The 14,018-nt window shown below is 33.8% G+C and overlaps 1 protein-coding gene and 1 long non-coding RNA gene across 4 annotated transcripts; one reads left to right on the top strand and one right to left on the bottom strand.

Annotated features, from left to right (window-relative positions):
- Positions 1-535: 535 nt before the first annotated feature.
- On the top strand, positions 536-13,541 carry LOC131660273 (kinesin-like protein KIN-6). 3 transcript variants are annotated; one of them, XM_058929484.1, is made up of 36 exons: positions 536-1,184; positions 1,284-1,468; positions 2,288-2,411; positions 2,496-2,590; positions 3,185-3,320; positions 3,644-3,709; positions 3,900-3,962; positions 4,137-4,187; positions 4,336-4,418; positions 4,513-4,654; positions 5,376-5,415; positions 5,509-5,577; positions 5,660-5,740; positions 5,823-5,903; positions 5,988-6,065; positions 6,147-6,301; positions 6,435-6,623; positions 7,044-7,150; positions 7,254-7,320; positions 7,580-7,728; positions 7,840-7,915; positions 8,190-8,284; positions 8,393-8,468; positions 8,954-9,060; positions 9,175-9,232; positions 9,356-9,462; positions 9,577-9,634; positions 9,756-9,859; positions 9,972-10,029; positions 10,142-10,248; positions 10,423-10,480; positions 10,943-11,028; positions 11,128-11,203; positions 12,657-12,787; positions 12,884-12,962; positions 13,100-13,541. In XM_058929484.1, exons 1-36 carry the CDS (start codon positions 675-677, stop codon positions 13,208-13,210), a joined length of 3,858 nt encoding a protein of 1,285 aa, XP_058785467.1. In that variant the 5' UTR covers positions 536-674; the 3' UTR covers positions 13,211-13,541. The 3 variants fall into 3 exon arrangements, with proteins under 3 accessions (XP_058785467.1, XP_058785468.1, XP_058785469.1); XM_058929485.1 differs by lacking the exon at positions 5,660-5,740; XM_058929486.1 differs by lacking the exons at positions 536-1,184; positions 1,284-1,468 and adding an exon at positions 1,974-2,140.
- Positions 2,105-13,286, bottom strand: LOC131660274 (uncharacterized). The gene is made up of 3 exons (XR_009300783.1): positions 12,848-13,286; positions 12,607-12,729; positions 2,105-2,559 (listed from the first exon to the last, which is right to left on the bottom strand). It is a non-coding gene; the product is annotated as an uncharacterized LOC131660274 (long non-coding RNA).
- Positions 13,542-14,018: the final 477 nt, after the last annotated feature.

The raw sequence follows: 14,018 nt of genomic DNA, 5'->3' as shown, positions 1-14,018 counted from the left end.
GCAAACAAAATTTAATCGTAAAATAATCTAATTGAATAAATTATAATAAATTAACTTTATTGTCTATTAAATTTAATTTCAAAGAAAAAATTATTTCAATATTGGTATCTCCTTCTTCAATATCAAAATCATCTGCAACAAAATTAACCGCACGTGAAACGTCTTTATTTTTATTTATATTTTATTTTTTATTATTTTATTTAATTTTTTATTTTTATTTTTTATTTTAATTTTTTATTTTAATTTTTTATTTAAATAATTAAAATGATGTTGTTTTAAGTTTTTAAAATTAAAAAAAATTAAAAATACATTTAAACCACCGGTTCTGGAAAACCGCCGGTTTTTCCGGTTTTACCGGTTCAATGACATATACGATCCAACAATCGAACCAGACTGGTTATCTGGCCGGTTCCGGTTCAACCGGTCCGACCGGCCGGTCCGGTCCGGTTTTTAAAACACTGGTTAAAAGTATGACTGCAGGAAATTTATTTTCAAGAACGACTAGTACCACCAAACTAGTACACTCGATCATGTATAAAATAAAAAAGGGTGTAAAAAGCAAAAACCATTTCAAATTCTCGCCTATTTGCTAAACCCCAACGTCATTTTTCATCCCAAAATTCAAAACCCCAGCATTTCCGCCATTTCGTGCCACACTAGTCGCCATTTCCGCCATGTCGACAACGAAAGTGAACAACAGCACCGCAAAATCGTGCCCTTACACCGTAACCGTTCGCCGGAACCCTCCCCGGAGAGCTCGTGCTACTCCTTCCCACGGAATCACACCGTTTCCCAACGAAGAAATTTTGTCTGAGCAAATATCAAAATTTCCAGCAGCAACATCAGAAGATGATGAGATTCCGAAAAATCAATCAACATCCGAGAATGAGAATCCGATCAATCCAACTCCATCGGAGAACGAGAATCTGAAGGTATTTCTCAGAATCCGTCCGTCTCAACCTCCAAATCAAGCTCCGCGCGTGAGAGCCAAAACCGCGTGGCCGAAAAATCAAACTAAAAACGTAACTAACAATTTGAAGAAGAAAAGCTCCTCTTCGTGTATATCCATTAACGATACACAGTCAGTGACATTATTAGTTCCTTCGGATTTGCAAGACGCGAAGAGACTGAAATCAGAAACATACGGTGGTTTCACTCACGTTTTCCCTTCCGATTCATCTCAGGTAGTGTGATAACCTTTCTTTATCGTTTTTTTTTTGTGGCATTCGCAGTTTCTTCGCTTTCAGTTTCAGCTAACAATGTGATGTAATTGTTTGTTTCAGTTGGAAGTTTACGAGAGAATGGTGAAACCTATGGCGGAGGAGTTTACCAAGGGTAAAAGTGGAATGCTGGCAGCATTAGGTCCCAGTGGGTCTGGGAAGACTCATACTGTTTTCGGAACCCCGAGGGACCCTGGAATGGTACCTCTTGTTCTACGCCATATTTTCAAGGAGACCGAGGCTTCTAGGTATTCTTGTGCATTTTAATTCACCTTTGTACATATATACATAAGCTGCATTTGATTGACATATGCATCAGATTTCAAGTTTTTCTTAATTTATTAGGTGCAGTGCACTTTATTAGTTTTAGTCTGTTGCATTAACATTTTCAAAATCAGTTATGGAAATTATTTGTTTCAAGTGAGTCCTTCAATTATTTAGAACTAGTGGAAATTAGCTTTTAGCGAGTTTCTAAGTTGATATAAATTTATGTTTCCTCACTCATACAAGTTTATGAATGTTTTTAGACTGTGTGTAGAGTAGTCAAGTGAGAGAGTTTCTAGAAAACTTGAGAAGTAGAAACAAATTTCAACTTATACCAGAAGCCGTTTTTGAAAAATGTCTAGTTAATGCTAGATTCTTTTGATAAGTTATTTTCTTTATGTGCTTTTTTAGTAAGTTTATCTAAACCGGTACTTCGTAAATCAAATGCACCACTAAGCTTAAATTAAGCTGTAGTATTCTGTTTTTACTTAGATATACATTGTATTTGAATATGTTGTGTAATCAGAACTTACATTTGAGTGTTTGAAAAGCTGATCATACAATTGATAAAATATGCCGGATTATATTTCTTGAAAGAGTTGCCAAGGGGTTACTCCTCTACTTGAAGTTTAGGAAGCATCGTACATGGAGAAAATGTAACTCAAGTGATTTTTATATGTTTATCTGTTCTCAGTAATGACACGAACATGACAGCATAGTGACATTTGCTGCTGTGTTTAATCATTTATTTATGTTGTTTAACTGAATGAAATGTCAATTTCATCCCTTGGTACGTCTCACAGATCCTATTACATAGCTATATTCGAGATATATACTGAACGAGGAAAATCAGAAAAACTGTTTGATTTATTACCAGATGGCAGTGAACTAAGTATGCAGCAATCCACCATAAAAGGCCAGAAAGAGGTTTAATGCTAGATCTGTTTATTTCACTGGACTTTTATGATGCTGTTGGTATTTTATGTTCACTTCCTGTATTTATGTAAACAGGTTCTCATCTCTAATGCTGAACAGGCAGAATCCTTGATAGCACAAGCTGTGATAAAACGTGCAACTGCAATGACAAATACCAACAGTCAGTCGAGGTGGGTTATAAAGTGGGAATTTATGAATGTTTTCCCCTTTCCTCAAAGAATATTCCTTGTATTGTTTGCTTAATGGTTCTTCCAGTAGAAAGCCGTAAACACTGTAACTATAGAAAGAGCTCGTTTGAAGTATATGATGGGAGATGGGTTTTTTTGCTTAAGAGTACCTCTACTAATGAACTAACTAGGACGCCTGTGCTACAATGAAAATATATGTGACATTATTTAGTAGTTGCAGCATGTAAACAATTGTTCTGTATTTTGACTCTAGTACTTGGTTTGCTACTGATAAAGGCTTCATTTGTTCAAAAAAATGGATAGAAAAGGTAAGTAAAAAGAGAAGAAATTGTTGACCTTGATATGCAGCTCAACATATTTTGAATAAATCTATGGTAAATAGTTGCTAGTTTTGGTAAGTTTTCTTATAGGAATCACAATTTTCCTGGGCACCTATCTCTAAATATTATACAGCTAATCTTTTTATGATGAATAAGGTCTGATTCTTTGGTACCTTTCTCTAATAATTGATATACTATGCATACCACCTTTCTTTTTTATGATTGTTAAGGTCTGATTAATTCTTTGTACTTGTAGCCGGTCACAATGCATCATAAACATTCGCGACGGTCCTAAAAAAGGTAAAGGAGTGGTCAATTCTAAGTCAAACAATGCTGTTTTGACTATCATTGACCTTGCTGGAGCTGAAAGAGAAAAAAGAACAGGAAATCAGGTTTTCATTCCTTTTTTCCATTATGATACAACTAAACTTGGTTTGAGCATTTGTTATGGTGAACTTTAGGAAGGACTATGTGATAAAAAAGTAATCTCAATATCTTAATGTCATAGACAAGATTGATTACACTTGTAGAATTGTGCGCACAATTTTGATACACTGCTGGATGTCATCATTTCTTAATATCATAGACAAGATTGATTACACTTGTAAAGGGGTTGATGATCCATGCAATGGAACCACCTAAAGGAATAATATTCAATTGCTCTTGTAAATCTTCTACTTTTATCCTCATCTCAATTTTTGTTGTGATGTTGTAGGGGACAAGATTGGTTGAAAGCAATTTTATCAACAACACGTTGATGGTGTTTGGCTTATGTTTAAGAGTATGTAGGCCACACTTCAAATTATAAATTCAAGTTATAATTAATGATGCCTTTGATTACTAGAACTTAGTTGCTTTTTACACTGCACTCGAAGTTTGAGATATGTTTGATTTTTTTCTTCTCTTCTTCAGTTCCACATTAACCTTCCATAGATTGTTCTTATTTTGTGTATCCTATTATTTTTTTTCAGTCTTTATTGGAGCACCAAAAAAATCCCAAGAAACAATTGCAGAAGCACTTCCAAAATTCTATGGTATTGGTTTGACTAATTATATTTTGTTGTTGGGTTGAGTTGTCTTTTTTGTTACTATCTCTTATAAGCCAACGTTCTAATTTGTTTTATCATAATCTTTCTCTTTTGGATAAATACTTTGAAGTTTGTAATGGGAAAGTGTTACAAGTTTAACTCTGTCTACCACTTTTGCAGTTAACAAGGTATCTGCGAGACTATTTGGAGGGCAAGAAGCGCATGACCTTGGTATGTAGATACCACTTTGCCATGTTGGAGTTTTCTTTTTCATGAGAATCACATGCCTTTCTGATGTATATTTGAGTTTATCTTTCCAAATATATTAATCATGCCAATTCCTTCTAATATTAACTTTACTTTTTAATTCTGTTTGCAGCTTTTAACAGCCAAGTCGGGAGAGGATGATTATCTTGATACATCTCACCTACTTAGACAAGCTTCTCCTTACATGCAAATCAAGTAAAAATTTTCATTTTCTTCTTCTCATAATCTAACTTGAATTCCATATTTACCCTAGATTGATTTCTAAGTATTTCTGTTCATTCTTGTTAAGGTATAATGAAGTTGAACCATCAATAAATATGGTTCCAAAAAAAAGGAATCACCAAGCTTCTTCCATAATTGATAGTGCAAAACAATCACCTTCATTAGCACATTTAAAGAGGATGAAACTCGTTAGTGAACATACTGTGCAGGTTCACTCTCACTTCCTATCTTGGCTCCTTTCTTGAAAGAATTAGTAGAGATTGTTTGATAGTTATACTTTTTCATTTAAAAATTTCATATATGAATAGCTATATGACCATATAGCATTAATATTCTTTGTATTGCAGATGGATGTAATATTCGCTTGCATTTGATTACTCTTAGCATAAGCTATTTGCTGTTTGAGCAAGTAGTGAGCTCTTATAAACTTATGGTGTCAAAAAGACAATTCACAAGTGTGTACTGCCAGAAGTATGTGTGAAAGATTTAAGGACATTTCTATTTAAACCTTGAAAATTAAAGATGTCTTCCTAGTAATTAGAAAAACAAGTAATCTGTTTATTTTGGAAATGAGAAATTTAGGATTTGACAACATAACGTTGCTGAAAAATTAGAGATACACCTTTTCTTTAAATTTGACAAATTAAAAACTATGGTGCGTTTAGAAGCTTAACTTGATGTATAAAAGTGAGAAAACCATCACGCTTAACTGAAAGTAAATTGTAATTCATTTATAGCATGGCGTTGTCTTCATGATTAGTTGTTATAAACTTTTGGCATGGACTGTTGATATTCAATAATTGACAGTAGAGTTTTACTCTTGGAAATTTAAGCCTTACAAATTGGCCATCTTCATATTAATTTGTATGACAATAATTTAACATGTACCATTTGGTAAATCCCTAACCTTACTTTCTTTTTCTTCATAAGGCTGGAAAGGGTGTTGAAGAATGTCACACTTCGAAGAAAGGTAATATCGGACATTTAAAAATTGTGTTAAACTTATTTGTTCTGTTTATTTTCTGCTATCTTGACTATGATTTTATGACATATACTTCAACAGTGTCTAAATTCGATGCTAGCAGTTCTGTCCCTGAAAAGGGTGTTGAAGAATGTAACACTTCGAAGAAAGGTAATTTTGGACATTTAAAAATTGTTTTAAACTTATTTGTTCCGTTTTTTTTCCTGCTATCTTGACTATGATTTTATGACAGATACTTCAACAGTGTCTAAATTCAATGCTAGCAGTTCTGTCCCTGAAAAGGGTGTTGAAGAATGTAACACTTCGAAGAAAGGTAATTTTGGACATTTAAAAATTGTTTTAAACTTATTTGTTCCATTTTTTTTCCTGCTATCTTGACTATGATTTTATGACAGATACTTCAACAGTGTCTAAATTCAATGCTAGCAGTTCTATCTCTGAAAAGGGTGTTGAAGAATGCAACACTTCGAAGAAAGGTAATTTTGGACATTTAATAATTGTGTTAAACTTATTTGTTCTGTTTTTTTTTTCCTGCTATCTTGACTATGATTTTATGACAGATACTTCAGTGTCTAAATTCGATGCTAGCTGTGCTGTCCCTGAAAAGGGTGTTGAAGAATGTAACACTTCAAAGAAAGGTAATTTTGGACATTTAAAAATTGTGTTAAAACTTATTTGTTCTGTTTTTTTCTCCTATCTTGACTATGATTTTATGACAGATGCTTCAACAGTGTCTAAATTCGATGCTAGCAGTTCTGTCACTTTAAAGTCAGAGTGCAATAGCCATGTCGGAAGCGAGAGAAATCACATTATAATGAGGAATTTTGCAAGAGTTATATGGAATGTATTGAAGCAATACAATTCCAAAATTAAGGTAATGCTGTTTGCCATAGATAACTATTTTCAAGATAGTTTATTTTTTCTCATTCATGGTTCTTCATACAATGATGTCCATACATGATCAAACTATAGGCATATTATATTCACGTGTTTTTTTCCATAATCAGGTTGCGGAAAGTGAAATACTCAGTCTCAAAGAAAGCATAGGATATGAAAAGGAAAGAAATCTAGAGTTGGAAACGCAGCTGAATGCCTTCAGGGCTGCCTGTACTTGTTGCAAAGGAGGAAATGAAAAAACCAATATTGAAGATGGTTCATTAGTTGATCTTGATCACTTGCATGATTTGGACCAAGAGGTTGAGTATTGTACTCATATATTTCTTGTTCTTTTTTTTTGTCTAAAGGTCATTGAGGATTCAGTTAATGCAACTTAAATGCTCATTAATCTTTAAACTTATTAGTTGGCCAACCTGTACACTAGCTCCTAATTTCGTCTTAGTTATAATTACTGCTTGATTTTGGTTTTAATATTCTGTTATCAGGTAAATATATTCTTAAATAGATTAAAGTAAAGGTTGTGTTACTAGAAGCATTTGGTCTAATGTGTGAGCTGACCCGTTTGTCTTGCGTGCTTTCGTTTTAATGTACTGAAGTACTAAGTGAATGTTCACCCACTACTTGATTTGTCATAATGTAGACAGTCTTCTTGATTTGTCCAAATGTAGACAGCCTTCAAATTCTAATATTATTGTTATTTTCTTGGCCATTCTTTTCAGGAAACCTTTGAGGCAGAGTCACCATCTGAGCCTAGAATCGACCTATCAGATGAAGAGCATATACTGGGTACTACTAGTACAATGTTTGATTCTAAAAAATCAGAAAGGTTAGTCTTGTGAGTAATCATATTTCCCATGTGATTCTTTAATTTTTTTTGCTTTGAACGAAATATGACTGTTCCTTAATTTCTGCTTGGTGCAATAATATAGGAAAGTTTCAGTCTCCTCGTCAAAGTCGGGGCATCATAATGCTTTGGAGGCTGATGACGAGAGCAAGGTACATAGTGTGATTTGACTCTCCATACGTTGTTAAATGGATCAATTTTCTTGACCTAAACCCTAAACCCTAAACCCTAAACTTTTATTTTTAGTTAATTGTACGAGAGACTGTGCCTAAATTGACTTCGGCTGATTAAACCGAGCTTTAGAGTGAGCCGATATAAATGTACATTTTTGCGTATTTCATGCAAAATCGTTCGACCTAAAGTTTTTTTTCAAAATATATGGGAGTTTATGTGGTCATCCATTCTTTTCAGGATACATTTCATGCGCAACCTTCTTCTGAGCCTATACTTAATGTGTCCAATGAAGAGCCTACTGTTTTTTCTGAGCCTATACTTAATGTGTCCAATGAAGAGCCTATTGTTTCTTCCCACACACTGTTAGATTCTGAAAAATCAGATAGGTTAGTCTTATGACTAGTGTTCTTCCACTTGTGATTCCTGCTGTTTTTTTAATTTTTGGTTTGGACCATTATGCTTGTGTTCCTCAATTCTTGCTTGGTGTGATAATACAGGGAAGTCTCTGTTTCATGGTCAATGCCTGTGTGTCATAACGATTTGGAAGTAGATGCTATGTGCAAGATATCTAGCGTAAGTTGACTTTCGATGTGCTAATAATCGAACCATTCTGCTTGTACTTATTCCATTAAGGAGAGAATGTTCTATGATTGGGTTCTGAACTTGTGGCAATTAGTTATTGCTGGGTTATGGGATTTAATTTCTTGATAGCATGTGAATTTTGGCCTCAATAGGTTAGTAAAACTGTTATACTAGTTAAGGCATCCCATCTAATATGAGTTGACATGATTATTCTTCAAAATGCAGTATCCGATTTACATATTATTTGCTTGTCCATTTCTTCCAGGAAATATTTCATTCAGAGTCATCACCTGAGCCGTCTAAAGAAGAGCATATGCTTGGTTCTAGCTGCACGGTGTTAGAACCTGAAAAATCAGATAGGTTAGTTTTGTGACTAATGGTCTCCCACACGTGATCCCTGCTCTTTTTTTATTTGGACTTTGGTATGTTTTGCTTGTTCCTTAATTCCTGTTTGGTGTGATAATTCAGGGAAGTCTCAGAATCATTATCAAACTCAGGAATTCATGAGGCTTTTGAAGTTAATGCTGTGAGGACCGTACCTAATGTAAGTGGACTTTCCATATCAATCTGCTTAAACTTTCTTTATTACTTCATTAAAGGAGAAATTGGACTTTAATCAAGTTCCGATCTTGTCAGTTCAATTATAAGCTAAGCTTGAGGGTAGGTGTGCATTTAATTTGCAGTTTTATATCATGAAAGTTAATTAAAGTGGTTGCCTTCTGAGTTGACTTTAACCTGATAAATATTAATAGCTAACCGGTTTCTCGAATTCCTATTTTCCTTTGACATATAGATATTGCTGGGTTTCAAAGTTTAATGTCATGATTGCATATAAAATTTGTCTTCAATAGATAAATAAAAACTATTATGCTAGTTGAGGCATCCCATCTAATGTCTGAACTGCCATAATCTTGTTTTTCTGTTCTTTCATGAGAAATGACTTACCAACTAGTTTTTCCTTTAAGTGTATGTGAACAGAACATTTCATTATATATATGTGTTAGGTATTTGATTTTCCATTCTTTTCAGGAAACATTAAATGCAGAGTCACCATCTAAGTCTAGAATTGACCAGTTGGGTGAAGAACATATGCTTGGTTCTACCTGTACGAAGTTAGACTCTGAAATACCAGATAGGTTTGTCTTGTAACTAATAATCTTCTCCATGTTATTATTATTATTATTATTTATTTTTCTTGGCTTTGAACAAATATGTCTGTTGCTTTCTTCCTGCTTGAAATAATAATATAGGGAAGTCTCAGTCTCTTCATCAAAGCCTGGGCATGGTAATTCTTTGGAGGTTGACGCTGTGAGTTGACTTTCCATTTGCTTTAACATATTACTTTCACTTTGTTCTGTGAAGGATAAATAGTGAGCAGAACATTTCATTATATATATGTGTGTTAGGTATTTGATTTTCCATTCTTTTCAGGAAACACTAAATGCAGAGTCACCATCTAAGCCTAGAATTGACCAGTTGGGTGAAGAACACATGCTTGGTTCTACCTGTACGAAGTTAGACTCTGAAATACCAGATAGGTTAGTCTTGTAACTAATAATCTTCTCCATGTTATTATTATTATTATTATTTATTTTTCTTGGATTTGAACAAATATGGCTGTTGCTTTCTTCCTGCTTGAAATAATAATGTAGGGAAGTCTCGGTCTCTTTATCAAAGCCTGGGCATGATAATTCTTTGGAGGTTGACGCTGTGAGTTGACTTTCCATTTGCTTTAACATATTACTTTCACTTTGTTCTGTGAAGGATAAATAGTTAGCAGAACATTTCATTATATATATGTGTTAGGTATTTGATTTTCCATTCTTTTCAGGAAACGTTAAATTCAGAGTCACCGTCTAAGTCGAGAATTGACCAGTTGGGTGAAGAACATATTGGTTCTACCTGTACGAAATTAGACTCTGAAATACCAGATAGGTTAGTCTTGTAAATAATGATCTTTTGCATGTTATTATTATTATTATTATTTATTTTTCTTGGCTTCGAAAATATGTCTGTTGCTTACTTCCAGCTTGAAATAATAATGCAGGGAAATCTCAGTCTCTTCATCAAAGCATGGGCATGATAATTCTTTGGAGGTTGACACTGTGAGTTGACTTTCCATTGCTTTAACACATTACTTTGTTCTTTGAAGGATAAATTGTGAGCAGAACATTTCATTATATATGTGTTAGGTATTTGATTTTCTATTCTTTTCAGGAAATGTTAAATGCAAAGTCACCATCTAAGCCAATAATTGACCCGTTGAGTGAAGAACGTATGCTTGATTCTACTTGTACGAAGTTAGACTCTGAAATACCAGATAGGTTAGTCTTGTAACTAATAATCTTCTGTGTGTTATTATTATTATTAATATTATTTTATTATTGTTATTATTATTATTATTATTATTATTATTATTTTTATTATTATTATTTAATTTTCTTGGCTTTGAACAAATACGTCTGTTGCTTACTTTCCCGCTTGAAATAATAATGTAGGGAAGTCTCAATCTCTTCATCGAAGCCTGGGCTTGATAATTCTTTGGAGGTTGACGCTGTGAGTTGACTTTCCACGTGCTTTAACATATTACTTTGTTCTTTGAAGGATAAATTGTAGTTGAATTCAATTCTTTGTGAGTTAGTACTGAGTAAGAAACTAAGTTTGAGAGTAAGCGTCCATTTATTTAGTTGAGGAAGTTTGATTGACATAAAATAAATTCAACAATTAACTTTTGGTAAGTTAAGTTAGCATGAACCTATTAATTGGCTCACCTGTTTCCTTAACTCTTACTCTCGTTGTACATATAGTTATTGCTGGTCTTTGGGTTTAGTAGCTTGTTAATAAATTAAAACAAAAACTGTTATACTAGATAAGGCATTCAATCTAACATGTGAAGCGGCATGATTACGTTCATCCACTAGTTTCTTCTTCAAAAAGCTTCAGACTGTTAATATTTTTTTTGAACAATTCAGATTGTTAATTTTATATGTTCATTATTTGGTCATCCCTTCATTACAGGAAACATTTCACGCACAGACATCATCTGAGCCCATGACTGGTCCTGGCAGACAGTTGCATATGGAAAATTCAAATAGTTTAGTCTTGTGAGTAATACTTCTTAAGCGTGATTCATGCTTTGTTTTTCTTAGTTTTTAGTACTTTAGGCTGCGTTCCTTATTTCCTGCTTGGTGTAAATACATTAGGGATGTTTTGGCCTCCTCATCAAAACCAGAGGATCATAAGGATTTGGTAGTTGAAGCTAAGAGCAAGATACCGAGTGTGAGTAAACTTTCCATTTGCTAATATATACCATACTGTTTGTTGCATCTTTATAATTTATATTTGAGGAAATTCAAATAAGAAGTTAATGTGTTTATGTATGTAAATCAACAACTGTTCTAAAATTTTATGCCATTGGAAAAGCTCTAGCCCATCTTTACCTTTTACTTAACTTTAACTCGCGACTATGGGTCATTGGGAAGGGAAAGTTGAGAATGGATTCTATCTTGGGAGAAAAAAAATTGTTTGTTTGGGAGACCAAGTTGGTGGAGGAGCTTTTGACTATGATTAGAGGGGTCACTATCACTATCGCATGTGACTGTTGGTCTTATGATTCTAAAAACCTGTATTATGTATCAAGGACTTATGGACCGAATCCTCTTGGCTAGAAATCAAACAACCCCAAACCATAAATCTCCGACTTGGAGAAAGCTGAGAATGGATCATGCTACACTTGTTTTTAAATCTGACTCGTCGGTGGTCATCCGGTAGGGATGGGAGTTTGCTTTGCCACTACACTTGCCTTCTTTACTCTCAATCTTTTGCTCTTTCTTATGTCACCCCAACCTAAGACAATGCTTAGCTTTAGTTTGTCACAGTTATTGGATTGATCTGGAAGTTGCGGAATGATGCTATCTTCTCTGATTAGTTAGTTAATTCAGATTAATTGGAGTATCTGGTTAAGTCAATCACTTGAAAGTGGTTTTTGGGTAACTTCTCAAGATCTCCTTGCAACTTCCCTAGAGCGGGTTGGCAATCCTATCACTTGCTTATCATGTTAGATTTTCCTCTGTCCCTTAATTTTTCTAGTGTGCCACTTGTTTTTATATTTATGGTTCTATTCTTTTGCTTGAGAGTTTAGGCCTTTGGTTTTTTATTTGTACCTTGTACTCGGAGGTGATTGGGTATCTCTTGTACTCAATTTTCACCTGAGTATCCTACTATATAAGTGTTTTATTTGTCTTCATATAACATCCATTGGTCTAGAGAATTCTTGATATATCACAAAATTCGAAAACTACATCCCAATGGTTAACAGAGAGAGATTGTATGGACTGACTCACTACATATATTGCGAAGGTAATACATATCTTGTCTACTTATAGGAAGATAGTTGAATTTCTCAACCAACCTTGTGTATCTATGTTGATCTGAAATGGCTCTCTCTGATATGGAAATAGTTTACTGTTTGGAATCTTGGTTGGTTTAAAATTAGTTGTTCAAAGATGCTGATAATTGATTGCCATCTTTTCTAGAATCTAAGTTGTTAACCAAAGGTTCAAAGAACCTTTTAATATACTGTTAATAACAAGAATGAAAAGTAAGTTTGTGAAATCCTTCTATCCATCTACTTAGTGCTTTTCACAGAATAACTACTGTTATTGTTACCATGCTAAGCTTACCGGAAGTTTGTTTCTGCTTTCCTCTTTCATCTTGTTAATTCACCTTTCAGGAATTGTTAGATTCTTCGCTGTCAACAAAAGATGGTATTTTGGATCCTTCATTGCCCAAAGATGTCTCATCTACTGAAACCCAGAAAGATAAAGTAGTCAGTAACTCCTGCAAGCCGCCTAGGTCGAAAAGGTGGGGTTGTGTTTTTATTTTAAAAGAGTACTGAAGTGGTGTTTTTCCTTCCATACTTACAAGTTACGGTTTTTACGTGTGATATGTTGAAATCAGGACACTTATGCCTTCCTCATCCATTTTATCAAGAAACTTGAGCACCTTTGATCTTTTTGACGAATCCGAGAAATCAAAGGTACTAGACAATTTTTTTTTAATTAAATTTTGGATCAGTTATCTGTGCAGTACATATGTCTTCATGAAACTGAATGCTGTCGCTTCAATAGAAAAACCCATGATGTTAAATGTTAACGGTGTCTATCTGGTTTACAGGAGAACAGGGGCACACGGAAGTTGGGTGCACGTGATGATCCTAAAAGATCAAATGGAAGCATCTCTCTGCTCCACATGCTCCATGGTAGAAAAGGAAATATTCGTCACTAGAGTAGCCACCAAACCCTTTTTGTAGAAAATGCTTGGGACAAGGGATAGTCTTGATTTGGTCTGCGGTTGGTGAAGAGACATTACAATTTTTGGAATATCTTATGCCTTATAGTTATAAGCTTTGGTTATTTGAACTAAATACTTACTGCAAACATTTGCTTACTTATTTGTAAGTAATGCTGCAGTTGTAGTGGCATAGCAGAAATGTTGCAACTGTAATTTTTTGAATTAATTAGTTACTGCAGTGCTAACAAAAAGTGTTGCAACCTAGATGTATATATATTATACACACGACCTCCAAACCTAGAGAAATGAAATCTTACTCTTTCTATTTGTTACTTTCAGTATTTGCATCATTAACTACTGTCAGACCGTCCATAAGATTTTGAATGCTCTATTTGAATTTTGGGTTATTAATTACACCCTCTGTTCATAATAAGTGTCTTATTTGCGTTTTTTCTATATCTCAAAATGAATGTCTATTTAGAATATCAATGCAACATTTATTATTTTTTTTCCACTACTATGCCCTTATTTATAAACTTTTACGTTTCTCAACTATTCCACTACCTATAATAAATAAGGATATTTTATTAAATGATACTAATTTTATCATTAAAGCCAATACATATAATATTTTTTTTTAAATTGCATTAATTATTTCTTTGGATTATTATAGGTCTAGTGGACTGTAAGTTACTTTGATTAATTTTTGGAAAGCATGATTAGAATATACAATTATAAATTTATCTATCAGCTCAAATATGTAGAAGTATAGTGAATAGTCTCACACTGAATAATATCGTTA

The sequence above is a fragment of the Vicia villosa genome, linkage group LG3, assembly GCF_029867415.1.
Source record: "Vicia villosa cultivar HV-30 ecotype Madison, WI linkage group LG3, Vvil1.0, whole genome shotgun sequence".
NCBI classification, from domain to species: domain Eukaryota; kingdom Viridiplantae; phylum Streptophyta; class Magnoliopsida; order Fabales; family Fabaceae; genus Vicia; species Vicia villosa.
Note: the sequence above shows the minus strand (reverse complement) of the source record. Positions and strands in the feature narration are given on the sequence as shown.

Excerpts from the sequence above, each read along its gene's own strand:
- LOC131660273 (XM_058929484.1), top strand. The coding sequence starts at position 675 with ATGTCGACAACGAAAGTGAACAACAGCACCGCAAAATCGTGCCCTTAC. Across the intron at positions 6,624-7,043 it reads TGCATGATTTGGACCAAGAG|GAAACCTTTGAGGCAGAGTC; the intron begins GTTGAGTATTGT and ends CATTCTTTTCAG. Across the intron at positions 7,321-7,579 it reads AGGCTGATGACGAGAGCAAG|GATACATTTCATGCGCAACC; the intron begins GTACATAGTGTG and ends CATTCTTTTCAG.